The following is a 20,597-nucleotide window of genomic DNA, read 5'->3' on the forward strand; positions in this document are numbered from 1 at the left end:
TTCTCCGTAATCGAGGTGGGCCCCTAGAGACCCGATTTTTTTTTTAACAGCTTTGCGCACATTACCAGCGGTGTTTGGAGCCTGGATTGTGGACATGCCTAGAACATTGTCTCAGTAACAGCCTCGTTATTATAAATAGCCTTCATTTATATCCCTCCGACACCAATCTAATTTTATACATAGCACACGCTGAGAAATCTCCCCTTGACATATGAATGGGTAGAATAGCTCAGCGTGCCACTCAGAAATGACACTTTCCTTTTTTTATTGCATATATTAGCTGTTGTGGATTGAAATATGTTATTTATTATTAAATATCATCACAAGCACTTTATGTCTAGCTATGAAAGATATTTTCAAAAGGAGATCAGACCTCACAAAGGAAGCTAGCTCTAGTCTTATAAATGTAAATAATTCAGTGTCCTCTTAAAAGTTGTAAGGACCCAGCATATTTCTGAGACAAGAAGCCGATTGCTCTCTTCATTTAGTTACAGATGCTATTTTTAAAACTCCTATAAAATACAAAGTGAATGAAAGATGGACATAAAGCACAGAACAGCCTGTGATCAAAGCTCCGGACCCTCCTCATCTTGATATGTCTGTCCCTGTTGATAAGAAACAGAAAGCAGCTCTGAGCAGGCCTAGCAGCTTCTAAAGCCAAGGAGCCTCATTAACTCATATTAATGGACCTCATTGTTTTTTCACAACCTATCAGTGGAGACTTTTATCACAGAACAAAAAGGCACGGTTCTGTTTTTCAAAACATGACACACGCTCAAAATTATATTATTTTTCGATAAGTGAAGAAGCTCAAGGCCATACTGATCCTATTTCAATGTTGGATACAATGCAATTAGTAAAAGTTATAGATTATCGTTTTCAGAAGTGATTAATTGTGGATCATAAAGAAAGTTGTTTTGAAATGCATATTTGAGCAACAGTCGTTATCCAAGTACCTGAACATAAAAACGTTTAAATATTAATGAAGTACAAAGACTAAGAATGAAGCAATAGAAAAGTCAGCCACTTAAATGCATTTTATTGTGTGCTCTTATACCGTTAATCAACAGGTAAATGACATTTATCATTTAGTAAATTATCATTTGCATAAGGCATAAAATCAGTCAAGCTGATAAAACATCTTAATGCTGTAAATAAAACAATCCAACAATGGAAAAAAGGCATCATCACATGCTCTGGCCTCTCACAGGACAAATACGAGTGCTGGACAATTGCAACAACAGAGCTCGCAAAAAGCTTTACAACCAGAATTGATGTCTGTTTGTGCCCGTGTCTCAATGACCAGGCTGTGTGTGTGCTGAGGGTGGAGTACGATGCTCTCAAAAGAAATAATGAGCCTCAGTTCAGATGTAAGCTGTGAGAATTGGCTGTGTTGCCCGGTCATGTCGTTCAGGATGTGGCTGTGCAACACTGCAGACACTAGTGCTAACAGGGACATAAAAACACAATAGGATGCAGAGACTGCAAACATAGTAAAATAATCCAGAGTAACCTCCGGGTCCTTCAACGCTCTTCTTCAAATAAAAGCCCCATTCTCTCAAGAAAAAGGAAACTTTTGAACGTCTGAAGAAAATAAATCCCCAAATAATGAGAAATACAGTGCAATACATTTCAACACCTTTCATAAAAAATAAAACTTCATTCAATACTTATGAGGAAATTCCCATAAACGCAGCAAAGCAGAAAATAAATTACCATTCTATTTACATTATACATTGTACACTATACTGCTTTGTAACTTTTAGTAAGTGCTCAAATGATCACCAAGTAACACGTTTTGCCAGATTCTCCCGGGTTTCAAGTCTCTCCATGTGGTGGTGAAGCAGCAGGACAGTTCCTCTGAGCGCTTCACATGCATCCTCAGACTGACAGTATGTGAACAGGACGCACACTAACATCTCGGAAAGGGAATTTTGTTCCTTGGACTGTGCATTGGGAAATCACAACACTGCGTTTGAAGAAATGCTCGCACACAGTCCACAACACTCAAGGGTGTAGGCGGTGCAACATATCTGTAGAAGCACGGATAAATGACTGAGGGATTTGCTGATGTTTTGCTGAGTTCTCTGTCACATCAGAGGATATACTTGTTTACAATCCGAACTGGAAATGTAGATGAACAGCTACTGCCACAAAGAGTTTGCAGTCCACTTCTAGATGAGCGAGTTTAAAAGTTCTTCTGGTTGCAGGTGTGATGGCGCTGGATTGGTTTGTGGATGCTGAGTTGGATCCATCTGAGAAGTTGTAAGATGATCATCAGTGAATAGATGACAGTAAAAGGGTGTCATCAAACATGGGTGTGTTCAGAGCATGCAGGAGAAATCACTAAACAGAGCTACTGTCTGAAATATGTCTTCAAGAGCTCACTTCGCAGTTGACAAAACGCTGAACAGGATGTCAGCAACAATTGGCAGCGGCCGGTGCATTACATTAAGCAGTGAGAGCGGAGGGCTGTCTCGCTCCTCACTCTGCACTACAAGACTATTTGATTGCCAGCAAACAAGTGGGCCATTTGAATAATTCATAGGAACAAACTGAGAGCTGAACGTGGCTTCTTCACTTTGGTTACAGCCCACAGAATGAATTTCCTTTCTTTTTCATTCTTTGCTCTGCTGAATAAAGATTAAGAAAATATTATCCTGGAGTTAAAGCAGGACCTGGGCTTGTTAATCAGCCATGCACAGACGAACGCAGCTACTCGCTCAATAAAACCCACTCACCTTACATTCCTACACAAGCCCATCATAGAGAGACAATGCCTGAACAATAGAAGGATCTGCCTTTGAACCCTCCTGAAACTCCTGCAGAGTCAGCTTCCCGTCTGCATTCTGAAAGAGGAACATAAGAAAGAGATAAAACTGGAGCCCCTTTAATGCTTTAACATGCATTTACCAGCAGGGGGCAAAAAAGCCTCTTAAGCTAATGTTGCTGCTTTTCTGTGCTGTTGGACTGATCTTAGGTTCAGTGCTCTTGGATGGTAGCCACTCTCTGCCAATACAAATCACTATAAGTGCTGCTGTGCTGCACAGCTAGTCCAATTGGCTGATCTTGGCAGTAGTGGGCTGCCACACACACACACACACACACACACACACACACACACACACACACACACACACAACACACACACACACACACACACACACACACACACACACACACACACACACACACACACACACCACACACACACACACACACACACACACACACACACACACACACACACCACACACACACACACACACACCCCCATGAAGGCTGCGTCTCAGCTTTCACTAAAGCAGAGTAGATTCTTGGGGCTGAGTGAATGGGCATTAGCACCGAGGGCTAGTGGTGGTGGACACTATATATGATGTTTTATAGACTGCAGGCGGTGTTAGTGACGCTGTGATGGCTACAGCTAACCGCTCTAAACTTAACAGTGTCCATGTAGGATCCCGAGGGTAGCAACAAAGGCAGATTCAGTCCTCTTTATAGAAAATGTATAATCTTTACTGCACTTTTAACAGGCTAAGATTGACGTAACACGATAGAAAGTAACATCAATGGTACAACAACTTGTGCAATATCACTGTCTATCACTTAAGTCTTCTGTGACTATATACTTAAATGTAAAAATACTAACCTTGTCCATCATTGCAAAAATACGGTCCACTCGTTTTTCTGGTGTGTTTTCTTCTTCTGGCAGCTCCACAGTGTTCCCCTAAAGATATTAAATCATTACATGTTGTACCATTCAAAAAATGTTGATGTAATGCTTTGGAATCTGGTAAACCATCTTACCACCATCTGATATATGGCATCTACGATGTTTAACATCTCGTCTCGGGTGATGTAGCCATCGTTATCAAGGTCGTAAAGTTTAAAAGCCCCTGTGTAGAGAAAGGTGTTGAATATAAATATTTTGGCAGGTGAGGCCTTACTAGAATAAGAACCCTCCCCCCCTGTGACTTCATAATGTAAAACAAAAGATTAAACTTAGATCTTTCATGGAATAAAAAGCACATAGTGTTTTGTTTTATATTTGGAAGTGGTGAGAACAGACAGGCAGCAGCTTTCCATGTTTGCTTTTCAGTTCAAAAGTTGACAGTAATAATGGTGCACATAATAATGATCACACCAAACGTACAGTTACATCTACAGTTGAGAGTTTTTTTCCACAGTGTTTGATTTTCAAGAAAGGGCATCAACCTATTGGGTCATGACCCCCAGGTTGCATGTGCCTACTGTTTGTTAATAATCCCCTATTTGCTTTTCTCTAAGAAACCGACAGTCCTCATACATATGCATACATGGCAGTCAGCCTTACATCCTGTCATTTAAATGTCAACAAACAGGGGAGGAGACTGCATCTTCTTACATCTCAACTTCTCATCAAGAGTCCCCCGGGAGGTCACTGACAAGGCCTGGATGAACTCTGAGAACTCGATGCGTCCATCCTACAGGGTAGCATGAGAGAGAGAGAGAACATTAGAGAGGAAATGGCCCAAAGACAAAATGAGCATCTTGCTTCACACTAGCTGTCCTCTCATCAGCTCTTTGCCGTTCTTTCATGATGTCCTTGAAAAACGGGGCCAGACGCTTGCTCCAACTCAGCTTCTATTTTTGCCTTGCACCTGGCTGTTTCCTAAGGCAGAAATATGTCACCTGTGGTCATTAATAAGATGGATGCACCTGGCTCAATGTCCAAAAAATAACAGCACACACAACCATCCGCTGGATATTTGTGGCAAAGAAATGTCACCTCTTTTTCAATGACTCTGCATTGTGAATGGACATGGCAGATAATTATGTTGGACAAGGTATAAATATTCTGTCACTTAATCCCTCTGAGCTTTGTGAGAATCCTATGCTCTGAATCGTACCAGAAGCTTGAAATTCCAATTAACCTCCCAAAATGGTGGCCTACAGCGTTCTTTGGCAAGGACACTGCAGCGGAGAGAACCGTCTGCTAACATGGATAACAATCAGATGTAAAACCAGAGCTTTAAGTGGCTTAAAGTGGCTAATTCTGAGTGACTCACTGAAGTTCTGACCCCCAGCTTCAAACAACTGCATTAGACTTACTCAAAGTAATCGCTTTAATAGGCACAATATTAAAGCGATTTATATGCAAGATGTAACAAGCCATCTTGCATACAAATTCAGTGGTGAGCAGTAACTAAGTACATTGTACAAGTGTACTTAAGTACAATTTTTAGGTACTTTACAAAGTAGAAATAATTGGAAACACTTAAGTACTTCTGCTCCACTACCATTAAGTGGCAGGTATAGCATTTAAACTTTAGTTACATTGAGGATTCTAATTCATTATAAGAAAAGAAAATCATTTATGTATTATGCGATAACTTTATCTTTCCCTGAAATGTTACAAGGTACCCGGCATTATATATAGTAAAACATAAGCTGCTACTCTACCTGTTGCAACAACAAAGTCACGACCACTAGGATGCATCAATAAGTATAATATTCTAAATGTGTATTTAATATTCTCCAACATTATTTGTTTTTGCACTTTAAGGAAATGTGGATGCTTTAATTTCTTCACTTTAATTAAGTATTCTTTTGAATGCAGGATATTACTTGTAATAGTATTTCTACACGGTGGTATTACTACTTTTACTGAGGTAAAAGATCTCAGTACTTCCTCCTCCAATGCACAAATCCATGTTCTGTTAGCGGAGCCTTGAGACTTCATGTTCTCACCGGATCTTAAAGGACTGGTTGCAACAACAAAAAACGTTTCTGACTTTCTGCTACAACTTCCTACCTGCGACAGAGTTCAGCTAACGGTTGTGCTTTCAGAAGACAGCAAAGAGCTCTTCACAGCCCAGGGGTCTACTCTCTCTATCTCCACCAGACATCTGTCCAGCCAGACAATGCTGCAGTCATGCATTGCTGATTACATAAGTCATAAATACTGTTAAGATCAATGAATACTCTAACTATGGGGAGCAGAACGCTAACGAAGGTCAGAGATAAACATCAGACGGACGGGTTGTCTGATCTTCCTGACACAAAGCCTCTTAACTGAGTCAATAAATCTCCAGGGGCTTGCCAGCATCCCAGGAGCTGCTCATCGACAGTTTGCCTTCCTGAACACCATTTAAATAATCTACAGCTGTGTTGTAGGTGGATTACCCTAGCCAAATGTTTATTTAACGGTTTGGCCTTGTTAAAATGTGCTTTCTCATCACATCATCAAATCCTTAGAGAATGCTCCCACGTAAGAGAGACGTAGAATAATACGAAAATACAGGCACCTCTTGAAAAATAAATTGGCTCTCTAGGAAACTGATTTCTGGAACGAAATGAAGGGTTACGTTTATGTGTTACTATTGACTCATGTTTTTTTATAAAACAGAATCCACTGTGCTGTTTTTTTTTATTTAAATAGTGACTAAAAAAGATAGCAGATAAAAATACAAAGAGCAAAAAATGGCAATTATTACATACTGAAATAACTAAACATGCCCTTTGAATCCTTCTGTTAAAAACTGAACCTGCAGTTCTTATAAATAACGTCAGCAAAACAGTAGCACAAAGAATTCTTCTTCCTCTTTTTACCTTTAGATTAGCTTTATCCTCAGACACTGTCACTTTGTATCATGTTCCTTCTCTAGCAGCAACCCTGGACAAACAGCCACGGTCAAACTACTTCTTTGTCATTGTGAACCAACACAAGATAGAAGATGTTCTTGCTGCCTCACAATAACACATAAGAAATGTTTCACTAACCTTATTTTCATCGAAAACATTGAAGACAAAGGAGGCGAACTTCGTAGGGTCTCCAAAAGGAAAGAACTGCTTGTATATCTTCTGAAAGCCCAAAGCATCCAGCTGCCCGCTTGGACAGTCTTTAATAAATCCTTTGTACCTGAATAATAAAGTACAGAAAGACATAAGACTAAGAGTTAAAATATATAATGTGATGAAAATATATAAAATAAGACAGGATTATACAACAATGACAACAGACAGAAGTCACATCCTCATCCCTGCAGCAGGGAATTCTGACTCAGTTTAAAGAGATGGTGCAAGATCCAAAAGGTAAAGTGCAAAGCCGTTTGTCTCATTCACAGAGAAGACGATCGCCCTAATCCAATAGCAAGCCCAGAGTGGTTAACTCTAATCAAATTACTCTATAGTCCTCTTTGATAATATGCGTAGCAGATAGATAAGTCTGAGATTCCTTTCGCTGCTGGAAATGATATATCTGGGAGAGAAATGTAATATCTCTATTAGTCTAAATATAGAAGCATCTCATAAGCAATTTCAAGGACAGTCACTCAGAGTTAGAAGGCTTCCTAGTTTGTTTTTATAAAAGGAAAACCACAGCCTCAAAGTCTAGCTACACTGTAATAGCTTGAGGAACGAGGAAGAGAGTGTTAGCCTTTACAAAAATAAAGGCTTGATGAAAAGTATGAGAACAAGGAAATAATAACACTCTATAAAAAGAATTTCAAAAAGCTTTTGCTCTTGATCAGCAGCAAAAAATGACGCACAAGGGAGCACTGCATGTTCGTCTGTGATTCAGAGGAAGGCTGGGCTGTAATTACGGCCGGAGAGAGAGAGAGAGTTCTTCTGAAGAATGGAGGCCAGTACAACATATTTTCCACTCTCACTCTTCACTCCTCTTAAAAACTCTTTACTTTGAATCTGCCTTGGAGATAATGAAGCCAGCTCCAACTAGTCGAAGAGACGCTTTGAGGAGCAGCTGAGAAACAGTTCAGCAAGAAGAGAGCACAACCATGTCATTCTCACATTTGAATTATTTGGAGATACAATATGTGGGAAATGTTAGCCTAGCTAACATATCATGCATATTACAATCCAATTAGTATTCAGTGCAAATTACACAATAAATAATCCAAAGGCTACGCAGCTTTCCTGAATTATTTAGTGTGTTTTATAGTGACACTATGCAATATTATATCAAGCAACCAAATAAAAAAGTCTGTAACATATTTAAGATACTAAAACATGCATTCACACACTATTCTAGAGTAAGTATAGCGGAGTAATTAGTAATAATAATAAGACTAATACATCAAATTAGGGTTGTTTAGTGCCAAACATGAAGTATTTATAAGGAACAAAAAGGAGTTAAACATTGTAATTCTTCAATGACTAACTGGAACGCTTACAAGGAGTGGTATATTGCTCTTATTTAAACATTTCAAAGGGGTCAAATATCAGACATTGTTCCTTTATAAAACAGACAACATTTAAATGAAATGTTTATCCTGACATACAGATATGCTCATCACAGATATATATTGGTGTCGTTATCAGACTATACATTTACTGATAAGTAACATTAAGTAACAGTAAAGAGTTCAACTTTTTGATATAAATAATGTTAAAAAAACGTTCCTGTGTCCTGCATGCTCTTTTCTTTACATTATAAAATAAAAGCTCAAATAAAAAAAATCAATCAATCTTAAAGATGTTTTAATCAAATCAAGTCTTTAAGTTTAACGTAACAAACAAACAACTAAAACCCGATATATTTATATTTTTACAATATTATTATAAGTCTTGATTGAGCTAGTGTCAATGTTTTTACAATGCACTTTGAGTTTTCATTCATCAAGTAATTATTTGTTATCTTCAGCCTGTTGATTATCACAAAACTTTGCTAACAAGGTATTTGGTATCACACATACACAAGGCTAACTATTTGACATACTACCAGTGGAGTTACAAAATCAAAAGTAAACATCTACAGTACATGGGTACAGTAAAGGTGCTGTAGCAGTGTTAACATGTTTGCCTAGAGTCAGCTATTTGTCAGAGTCAGAATCAGAATCACCTTCATTTGCCAATCACACATCATGGCTTGGTGACACTGGTGCTAAGACACATAAACAGCCAGAATGTACTCGAAGCAGTGAAATAGTGCACTGCACTTGCAGGGACATAGCAGACGTGACATTGTGCATTGGACCACACTGGGGGGCCAGCATGAAGATTAAGTATTTATCACTGGCACTGGCTTCTTCTCCTTGGCATCTACCATGGTGGGGTTTTGCTATAGAATTGTGCAGAAGAGCTGGCAGGAGCATCACTGGGCTAAAGCATTTTGTTATTGATTTCAGGTGAGCATGGAGCACACTAATGCTGTCCCTTGGAGGAGAATTAGGAAGGGGAACACATTTAATGCACGACACAGGCATTTATCTAACCCCTCTAATTCTTCTATGTCTGCGCCTGTGCTCTAATTACACGCCATCTGGCATTTCCCCTGGTACAATTCCCTCTCATCCTTCACACTCAGCCGTGTTGATTGCCGCTGATCTTCAAGTGAGGACTCGTGCAAACTTTGCTGTGAAAAACAGGGAGAGTGATGCTGAGCTAGCTGGCTGCACAGCCTGGGGGGGGGGGGGGGGTATTCCGCCACAGTGCACTCAGTCAGCCCCAGTGACAAGCCAGCTCTAAGATCTTGACCTGCCAATGCCCAATGATATCTAATGCTGCTGTGTGGCAGTGTGTGTACCCCCGCCTGTAAGCCCCCTAACAGGGTACACGAGCAGAGTCTAGATCAGGAGACAGAGATCTTTTCATGCATGCAGAATTAGGTTGGGAAAAACCCAAGCAGGAGGATTGAAATGTGAACATGGAAGAGTGATCATTTTATTACAGTGCTCTCTCTTCTGATATACTCTATTCTTTGCCTTTCATTTCCAAAGAAACAATAGCCTAAGAGCGCAAACAAAAGTCATGACTACGCTCATGCTTGAATCAACTCTGTAAATGAAGACGTAGTGGGTCCCTGTGCTGGCGGCTATGAAATTCTGAAAAGAAAAACGTTCAGAAATTCACACCTTAACTGTAATGATTACTCACAGCTCTGTGTTTTCCTGACCTGAGGGGTCTCGGTTTAATACATATGTTTCATTTTGATATATGCAAGTAAATATACAGCCAGGGATCATACCTCTGCACGATGATTCCTGTGCAGGTCGCACTGAGGTAAAGAATCCAACAGAGAGGATTACTAATGAACTCTGTGGCCATGTAGTGATTACATACCTGAAAATGAAACAACCTTAAGCCCCAGTAATTATTCTGTTATCGGTCATCCTTTTGCTAATAGAGCATACATGTTTGTTGAGGAATGCATCATGGAAATGTTTGTATCAGTGTTATCAGCCTTCAAAGTCATTCAGTCTCAGCAAGGCTTCAAAGTCATTCTATTTTAAGAACACATCTGTCTTCAGGGCAGAGTGAGGGAGGTTGCTTAAAATCAACGATCAAACCAAATATAAATACACTATCTATGGACGCACAAAATAAAAATCCTTTATCTAAGTGGGTCGAGAGAAGACCCCTCCTGATTACAGAGAGCTATGCCAGTAAAAACACAATTGCTAATATATGACTAGCTTCACATCAGGCATGTAAAAATGTCATTAAAAATGAAAGCACATACTTACCACTGCTGCACCTCTTTCTCTGTAACTGTAAGAGAAAAAGAGAGTGACATTAGCTCAGAGGAAAAGTTGGGTTGTCCTAGAAAAAAAAGGAGCTTGCTATTAGATACAGAGGAGCCAAGCAGTAGCATTGTTAATCATTTTGCCCCAATCCTTTCACATTATATCATCTAAAACAGTGCTTCTCAAAGTGTGGTCCGCGGACCACTGGTGGTCCGTGAGCGCCCCCTAGTGGTCCGTGAGTATATTGGTAACATTTCACATTTTGAAATAAATAAATAAATTTAAGTTTTTCGCACTCTCGCGGGAATATCTCCGCAATGGAGCGAGCTTAAGTTTCACTTTCGATTGCATGATAAAGCCCAGATAAACACCTTCGTCACACATGTTGCCACTTGTTTGTACCATCTTCAGGCGATTTGAAAAAACGATGTGTTTTTGGATATTTGTGAAGTTAGGTGGTCCTCGAGTGTTTTTTTATTAGTTAAGTGGTCTTTGGTATGAAAAAGTTTGAGAAACACTTATCTAAAACTACTCAAGGGTGTAACATCTTGTTTAGCTGAGTGAATAATTAGTCATATCGGAGGAAATGAATAATATTTTTTTGCTGGCCTGGATAGTAGAGGACCAGTGGGAGTTAACCCTAGAGAGCCACAAAAGACAAACAAGGCTAAAGGGAAGTTCAGACACAGATTTAAGAAAGATAATAGTTTGAATGCCCACTCAAACACCATTATCTGCCAGTATCTAATCAACCGATCCCCAATGGCTTTCTCTTGTCTCTTCACTTTCTGTCAAGGAACGACAGCAATATTCGTCCCTTTGGCCTCTGGGTTTGCTAATGAAAACAAGGGCTGTAAATCAATAGCATTATTTTGACTAGTTGGTCCTATGAGAGAGACTTTCTGATAGCATGCCACCGCAAGTCTGAGGATTAAATATTGTCTATTGTAACACTTACGCTGGGCCAGGGGCAAAGCAATAGCCTTATAAATACAAATAGTTAGTTAGTTAATCAACAATATCTTCTACAGTAATGTTTAACCTTAAGCAACTCATAGTCATGGTTACTGCAACCGTACACAGGGGAAACAAAGAGTCTCATTCCAAGACATTCACTCTTGACAAACAAGACATTTATAGGGAATGAAATGATCAATTAGCCTACACAAACATATATTGTGGTCAGGAAACAAACATGTTTCACCATGAGATCACTTCATATGTATACGCAATGGAACATAATCATACAGAGGCTATCGATAGGGAGGCCAGTTATAGCCTTCAGCTGCATGTGTCTCGGCATCAATTTTCTACTCAGAATGTCACCAGGAAACCAGTCACGTGACCCTTTCCTGCACAATAAATGTCACGGTCAATCTCACGACTGTCATCCAAGCTAAGCTACCATACAATTGGTCAAAAAAGTCCGAAAGTGAGGCAATTTACCATGGCTTCAATTTGATAAGACATTTTATTACATATTTCCAGTCCGAGGCAAAGGGGTAATAATGAAATAAACCATTTGCAGGAAAGTGCAGGGCCCATACAGCTGGTTGACCCTGCAGGCTCTGCGAGAATCCAGCTTGCACTCTGTCAATGTGAGCCTCTTCATGGCTTTGACAACTTACATTACATGGGCCTAGCCTACATCCTGCAGACATTTGAATAGGGTGGCTGGTATTTCCATGTAGTGTAGTAATTTGGAAAATTATTTATGGTTTGAATTAAACACTCTCTTTAAGTACAGGTGAGGATTTTGCAACCACTTCCCACACTTTCCTCTAATAACCCTGGCTAGCCACAGCCCTGGCACAGCTCAATGGTGTTTTATTTAAAGTGCAAGGTCATCAACATGTTATTATGAAGATGGGGACATTTTTTATCTTTCAACAAAGGGAGAAAGATATCTTCTATTAAACTAAAACAGGACTTATTTTTTTTCGACTAGCCTTGTTAGTTCCCTGTCATCAGAGGGAAAAAACACCCTACCTCCTCTAACACTTAAAGAAAAACTCATAGGCACTGAGAAATTCACCAAGTCCCCAATCTGTCAAAGAACCAAACAAGGAGAGTACACTTAACCCTTAGATGCACGAGTGACTGGACCCTACACTCTTCCATAAGTGGGTCTAAAAGGACCCGTATTAGAATAATATGTGTTTTTATGCCATTTTTATCATTTTGGTTAAAACATTTGTTTCACAATTTGACATTTTTTTCACATTTTGAAAAAAAACGTTTTGAACATATTTTATTCTGAGACCCTCACAGGGTCCCTTTTCAAAACTCATCTCTTCTCCTCTTGTCTACTCATAGCCCCCCCCCCCCGTCAATCCATGCCGGTTGATCAAGTTTGATAGTCCTACCCCCCACCCTAACCTTCCCTTATATTGTAAAGCGATTTTGAGTCCTTGAAAAGCCCTATACAAATATAATGTATTATTATTATACTGACAGGTATCAGATCTTGCTGTGTAAAATAATCTTCCTGAGAGGTGTCACTTGTGATGTAGTCTGTGTGTTCCACAGTGAATGTATTCCTGACAGCCACAGGTGATAAGAATCAAAGGTTCCCATAGGATTCCATAGAAAATGCATACGGGTCATTTTTGACCCACTTATGGAAGCTTGGGGTAGTAATACAAAAACTACAATATCTTAACATTTTAATTTAAAATGTGAATGGCATGATATCCAAAACATGTTTTTTGAGGTATAGCTGGAATATGAAATGATAAAAAAATGTAATTACAAAGATACTTCAAGAAAACCAACTCACCGGGTCCAAAAAGACCCACTTATGCATCTAAGGGTAAATGGCAGACAAAGCTTCTCATGGGAGAGCCAGAGAAAGAGGCAACAGGATGAAGGAAATCTGAAATGATAGAGTAACAACAGAGAAAGGGAGAATGATCACGCTGGGAGAGAAAGCTTGGTGCCCCTCTCAGCGATGCTAACCAGATAAGATCCTAATTATACTATTCCATTCCCAGCTCAAAGAGGGCAATTAGGGGATAAAGCGATGGAGACAGGGCGAAAGGGTAAGAGGGAAAGAGAAAGAGAGGGAGTAGAGGACAGCCGCTAACAGCCCAGCCCAGCACGAAGCCCAATCTTCTTCCACAGCAATTTCCTGCCACATCAGCCAACCATGGTTCTGCTGGAGAGACCCACCACACAAACAGCACTGTCATTAAGCAGCAATGGATGTCAACTCCCACCCACACCTGCACACTCTACTGCTTAAATAATAATAATACCAATGCTTTGCTCCAGAAATAACAACGCAAATTATGAATATAGTGTTTGCAGTAGTAATTATAAATGTCAAATCTGTTCAAACTTGATTGAAAAATCTGCTTTAACATTTTGGTTCAGCGGGAGATCGTCGATAAATAACCCTAATCTCTAGAACCCCTCGCTCGATAGCGGATACAAACTCAGAATCTCCATATTCATAGATCCCTTCAGCATGATTTAAAGATGCTGATTGTAACTTTTGCAAGACCTTCACCAATCACAATTTGCTACACAACATTTAAATGTAAATTTAAATCAAACAGGGAGCCAATTCCCAGCTGACATTTCGTTGTAGCTCTGTTTTGTCGATAACGGGAAACGGGTGAAGAATCCCGATACATCCCAGCAGGCAGCGCTATTTACTATACAACATGAAAGAAAAACAGGGGGGGGGAGACATTTTGATTTCCCTTCACACACTGTATGGTCTTTTACTTTTAGAAAGAAGGTTGATTTGCTTCATAACGACAAGCTGAAAAGGAAACAAAGAAAAAGACGTGAAGGCACTCACAGTAGGTTTTCCTTGTCAACTCCTCCACCACCTCTGGCTTGAGCTTGCTGTTTGATTTACCCATGATCTTCAGCTCTCCTCCACACCTCCAAATCCACCTTGGCGTGCAGAACCTGTTACTCCCTCCTCTCCAGTCTGATCCTCTAGCAAAAACATACACAAATGTGGGCCAGTTTAGGTGCAATGACACCGGTAAATAAGAAAACTCGCTTTTGTTTTTGGAGAAAAAAGAAAGCAAAGGAAACTCCTATTCAAGCCGAGTCTAACATTCGGTGTGGTTCACTATTGCTGCAGTCATGATTTGCTCAGTCGTCAGCCCTGGTACTCCAGACAGGGGCCCTGGGAAGAAGAACCTGCAGGTTGTTAAGTCTATATGAGCGTCGCTGAGTGCCTATCCCCTCATTTCTTCATCGCAGTCTGTGGGCGAAGAGTGGCGTTTAGATGCGTTGCTACCTTCGTCCTTGGATACAAGAGTCACTCGGTGGCTGGGTTAAGCACGCTCACTCCCTCACAGTCATTCTCTGTTCTTCTCACTCCTCCCACCCCTCCTTTCCCACAACTATCTCTCTCGCTCTGGGTAAGTTACTGTAGAAAAGAATCCTCCCTCTTGACAGCTCAGATAAGGAGGTGTGTGTAAACTAAAACACAATGAACAGAGCTCATCTTGGATGCACCCTGCTGCACTTCGCACTCACTTAAAGCGTTGACTCTAAACCCTGGAATTTATAGAGACATCAAAGTTTAAGAAAAAGTAAAAAGGTTACAGCAATAATTTATGGATAGCAAAAACCAAAGGGCTCAGCATGGTTCCATAGATGCCAGCTGAAAAAAGATCTGGTCTTGCTCTTAAAATAAGTGTGCAAGCTGTCTACCAAGCTTAAAGGCGGATTTGAAGAGTGACAGGTTTCCTTTCTTCTCTTTTCTGACTCATTATTTTCCCTCCTTCCTCTCTTCAAGACAGCATGGGATAGTGATTTCCTCCTCTGTCACAGCAGACAGGAGACATGATGGCATTTCTTTGTATCACGGGCCTTGCGTTGGCATGCACTGATGCCTAACTACAGCAGCTGTCTAAGCCTCTGAATAGAAAACTACTGTATGTATGCAATAAGCACCTTTACTGCAAACATCTGGTCTTCATGTCCATGGCCAGTGATGTCCATCTGAGGAATGCCACGCTTGTAATTACCATCTTTTGTTAGGTCAAGTTTTCTCGTCATAGGTGTTGACACTATGGAAATAAACAGACACACAGCAGTTACAAAGGGAAGCATCACCTAAGCAACAGACACATGTGCGCAGTTGACTGAAAAAACACTGAAAACAGGCAAGGACCTTTCTACTGTCTGCCAAAGCTGCAGGCAACGCTCATGTGGAGCAAGACGAGTGTTAAAAATGGAAGTGCAGAGGCTATAATAAAGGCAATTGTTTCCAATGAGCATAATTGAAATGGCTGCAACATCTTAAAAGGTCTAAGAAATTATTCATCCCATCCAAGTCTTGTGAAAACAGCGTATCTCAAACACACACGCACTTACATTCACAGTGAATGGCTGAATCAACACATATGAAAAATAATCTTTGTTTCAATTCATTTATGTTTGTTTTGGTTGACAGGAGTGATAAACACAGTCGCAGCAGCAGGTGGGACGTTGCCTGGCACTACCATAGCAACACACAGTTTATGGCCAGAGTACAACAGCTCCTGTGCGGGGAGCTAGTCATTGTACTCGCAACGGTCGTCGTTACCAAAACGCAGTTACTTTTTGGGTGAAGATTAAAAAAAACACATAAAACTCACCTTGAAATGAATGACAGCGTTTCAATGTAATGCGACTTCGAGGTTTACCTGAGTAACAAGAGCGGAAAGTCAGTCCCGAAGCAGCGAGCTGTGTTCCTCCGCCGAGTTCCGGAGCGACTCGCTGCTGCGTGGATGGCCGCCCGTGCTGCTCTGATGCCGGCGTCAGAGGGTGACGTTGCTGCTGCTGCTGCTGCTGCTGCTGGCTCCCACCAACCCGTGCTCCGTGCCAGAGACACTGACGTCGCGGTACCACTGGTCATACAGGGACTCTTTGTATCCATCTTTAAGAGCCTTTACACGTGCCCTCTCATAATGGTTATAGCCCAAACTCACTCTTTAACGCTCTATTATCTCATTTTCATAGAGTTAGAGGCAGATGTGGTAGGCTACTTTTAGGTGCATGGTATGCCCAACATTGATGATGTGAATAGCCTATATAGGGTTTTGCTGTGGGTTCCAGGGTCGGCGTCATGGGGGGTCATTCGCGGGCCATGCCCAAATGAGTCACTGTGCCCCCCCAACGCAGGGTGGGCAAGCCTTATTGCCACTTTGCCGTTTTTTTTTTTTTAATCATATAAGTTAAAACGTTTCCACCAAAAGTTTTTTGTGTGAAATACATCAGAAATAAAGAATACACATTTGTATTCTTTATTTATTCTTTATATGAAACACAGCCTGAGGTGTGCTCACTGCTGCTCTCTGATTGGTGTGTTGCTTGACCAATGACCCCGACTTTTGTTTTGTTATCATTACGTGGCTGTGTGTTTAGATGAAAGCCCAGTGGCGATCTGTCCATCTGTTATACTGATTATACAGTAAGCCATCGAAAATAATATGATATACAGTACAGTACAAGTATATGGGTCTCTGTGTTTCATTCAAGCTCGGCTCTCTGTGTGTGGCACGAGCGCATTTTGTCAGTGCGCGAGCGGTAACGTGGAATATTGTTGTTAGCATCTGGTTAGCTAGCTATGCTAACGGATATAAAGAGCTGTTTCTACACCAAGGTGGAGGAGAGTCCTCTCCTGTCAGACTGAGATGATCTTATAACGTCCGCTCAGTGAGGTAAAGGACTCTCAGTGTTTAGATAGTTCACTTTAGTGTAAGTTATCTCAGTGGGTCTCAAACGGTTTGGTGACCATTTATGTAAACAAGTATTTGCGAGGAATAGGCTACCTTTATATGATCATTATAGTTATTAAAGAATAAGACAATAAATGAAAAACGGGTATGACCTACTATAGGACAATAACACAAGAATACCATTTAAAAGGGGAGTGATTAGTAAAATATCCATAAAGAAAAAGTAAATCTGTGTACAGTTCTGTTTCATATGGATGTTGAGAGATGTATCCATAGATCTCTTCATTTTGCTCTCAAAGTGCACCAGATTGATGCTTTTAACTTCAATATTTTAAAAATAATCTTCCCGGGGGAGCATGCCCCCGGACCCTCCTAGAGGAGGTTAGGTCCACCCCCCACCTAAAACATGTTCACATGGATAGGATACTAAATACATTTGCACACTTTTCATATGGTGGCCTATGTCCATATGTTTCTGTTTTGGTGGTCGTGCCACAACCGTGCATGTATGCACAGGTCATAGGTGCGCTATAAAATAGCACTACACCCCTGCAATGTGTGTGAAAGACAATAAACTTTACAGCATGTTTTTTTTAATTGAAGTTGCGTTGGTGTTTGTGTGTTGGTTGTTGACAGCAGTATGTGCCCCCCCTTGGTAAATGATTGCCCCCCCATTTGATTTGTTCTAGAGCCGACCCTGGTGGGTTCACATGGTTGATGAACGGAGGCACTTTGACTTTAGCTAATCATTGCACAAGTGTGTGTTGTTATTATCCATTTGAAACCTAGTTTATTTTAAAAAGTGGCCCTTATTGTAAGGCTATATTTAGCAAGAGCTGTATAATTAGTAATGGCATATAATGTCAAAACTCAAGAGTTGTAATGTTACATTTATAAGGCTGGTAACTATGCTTTAAATTATAAACATAGTCTATTATTTAAAAATGACGTAGGATGTCATTTTCTAGCTACATCTAAATCTCAGACTATAAAGGGATTATGTGGGAGTTAAGCATACACTTTTATTGTTGGAGGAATCAAAAGAGATTACAAATGAATGCAGAAGGATTAGCTGAGATTTTCTGAGTTGTTTACTTAGTAAGGACCAAGCTCACTACACTATAATTCCCACAATGCAACTCAAGAGTATTCAGTTATACCTCATTTTCCTTTACCCAAAAGGTCTTAACACATGTGACTGTCCATTAAAAAATGTTAACTCAAGCCGAAGTTATATTGCCCTGATCACATCATTATCACCACATGATGGCATTATGAGGATCATTTTCTCAGACTTTCAAAAGCTCCCTTCAGAGCTACAAAATACATTATACAACTTTTTTCACAGGCTAAAAATGACAATTAAACTGTTTAAGATTCAAGAGTTTTATATAATACAAGTTGTTTCAAAGTACTTCTGTAATAGTTATTCAGGTAGTCATGATATACAGTAAGAAATCCATTGGTATCATGAAAGTTCTAGACGAGAGTCTAAAAGCTTGAGAGTGGGATGTCAAATTGAGAGAGCAAGTTAATTCAGGTTGAGGTAATCTACCATAATTACTGATTTGGAGAGCAGAAGGCCAGCGGAGGGAATGAGAGAAACACATATTTTAGGTATAGAAGGGCATTTGCTAAAGGAGAAGGAAACACAAACAGATTTCTGAAGCAAAAGATTAATGTTCTGCAGTCTTCACACGTATTGAGATATTTATTATGCTAGATAAGAGACGCTAGGTCATCAAATTTTTCCGCACGAGTCTCAATATATCACTTTGTTACTCATGCTTGTTATTCCTCTTGCTCATGCTTGAGTCTAAACTTTGCAATTAGACCTCCATGTTCAGCTTGTTATAATTTTGGTCTAGTCAGCTGCATGTCGACAGCTGTTTAGTAATAGCATGTGTCCATTAACACAGCTACACCATCATTCCACAACCCAATAGGAGCTTTCGGCCCATTTATTGGAGAGTAGGTCTAAATGTAGGATGTGTGACTTGGCCATCTTTGTATTCAATGCCCTTCCTTGCAGGCCCTTATGCAGTTCACTGCAGTTACAGTAGTCCCAGAGGGAACAAGGCTGAAGACTGGAGAAAGAGACCATGGTAAAATGTTTTTATTTTATTTGTTATGCTATATACCTGAAACCAGGTGTGATTCTTTTTAGAACTTTTTTTTCAACTCCAGATCTCACTATTTGCGCAGTTCACCACTAACCACTAAGTAACATTAAACTGTAGGTTATAAGAAACGGTTATCCGGTTGTTCCATATGTCAAGGCTCCTCCTGATGAAAAATGTGAAACATTTCAGTCAAAAACATCCACATTGAAACATGTCAAAGTTGCAACTGGTTTCCATTCTTTTTTTGTTCCGATATGCATATAAACATTAGAAAGTGAAGAGTTTCCATCAATAAAAAAAGCACTTCCGTTGAAAATTATTTTGTGGAATTACTTGCAGAGATTTGTTCATTTATCAGAAACCACACAGCATTGTCATTAAATCTTCATCATCACAGGGGCATCATTAAATGTCCCTGCAGCTTCTTCACATCTCAATGATATGCTGACATGTGCTAAAACAGCTGGGGGACTACTTGGAGAAAATCACTGCCTGGAAAATGTCTGTATATTTTGTAGTGCCACTGAGTTTTAGCACCTTCAGTATTGCGTTACAGGCTGAAAAGTCATCATCTTAGTGCTGACAATACACCATCAACACAATATTTGTCTTAATTAGCAGCAAAAACAAGAAGAAGGGAGTAAAGACCTCCATCTTTCTGGAGTTTACGGGTTTTGTCGTATTAGAACTTGAAGATAGAGTTGCTCATAAACAAAGCACATAATGATTGAGAGAAACATCAATATATTTGAAAAACGGATGTTATGACTATTTGGTGGTGATATTTTTATGTAACTTTTAATCAACATCTGATCCATAACTCTGGCAGTTTTATAAATAGTCCCATTCCCAACAGAAAAGCAGCTTCAATGAGTCAAAACAAGAAAGGTGTGCTAAATTTAAACAAGACAATTGATGACTTGCAAGAGTAAAGCTAGATATTTGATTATTTTTTCTCTCAGGCTGTGACTCTGTGCTTAGAAAGCAAGATTCTCATGCCAGCTCCTGAACTAAATCATTTTCTGTAAAACAATAAAACTACCATTAATTTTTAACCTTCCAAAAAAACCCAAACAAAATAAAAAGATAGTTGATGGGCTGTCATAAAAAGAATAGTAAACATTTATAGTTTTTGCAAGCATACATCTTTTTCAACAGGATGACAGATGGAGGGAATGACAAAGGGCAGCGGATGAACGAGAATACTTGTATGTACAAGGCACTCTACATAAATGCATCTCAAAATAAAAGGCTGAGAGGTTGGGCTTCACAAAACAAACTGTAGTTAGCCAAATGTCTATCCAAAGGGTTGTGGCAAG

The 20,597-nt window shown here is 39.9% G+C and overlaps 1 protein-coding gene across 3 annotated transcripts; it reads right to left on the reverse strand.

Annotated features, from left to right (window-relative positions):
• Positions 1-1,014: 1,014 nt before the first annotated feature.
• On the reverse strand, positions 1,015-16,272 carry LOC117543944 (neuronal calcium sensor 1). Of its 3 annotated transcripts, XM_034212620.1 has the most exons (11): positions 16,121-16,269; positions 15,387-15,502; positions 14,272-14,414; positions 14,044-14,122; positions 10,464-10,488; positions 6,763-6,901; positions 4,385-4,463; positions 3,808-3,896; positions 3,650-3,727; positions 2,742-2,849; positions 1,015-2,255 (listed from the first exon to the last, which is right to left on the reverse strand). In XM_034212620.1, exons 4-10 carry the CDS (start codon positions 14,099-14,101, stop codon positions 2,751-2,753), a joined length of 567 nt encoding a protein of 188 aa, XP_034068511.1. In that variant the 5' UTR covers positions 14,102-14,122; positions 14,272-14,414; positions 15,387-15,502; positions 16,121-16,269; the 3' UTR covers positions 1,015-2,255; positions 2,742-2,750. The 3 variants fall into 3 exon arrangements, with proteins under 3 accessions (XP_034068511.1, XP_034068509.1, XP_034068510.1); XM_034212618.1 differs by lacking the exon at positions 14,044-14,122 and having other exon boundaries at positions 16,121-16,272; XM_034212619.1 differs by lacking the exon at positions 14,044-14,122 and having other exon boundaries at positions 16,073-16,225.
• Positions 16,273-20,597: the final 4,325 nt, after the last annotated feature.

Source organism: Gymnodraco acuticeps, unplaced genomic scaffold, assembly GCF_902827175.1.
Source record: "Gymnodraco acuticeps unplaced genomic scaffold, fGymAcu1.1, whole genome shotgun sequence".
NCBI classification, from domain to species: domain Eukaryota; kingdom Metazoa; phylum Chordata; class Actinopteri; order Perciformes; family Bathydraconidae; genus Gymnodraco; species Gymnodraco acuticeps.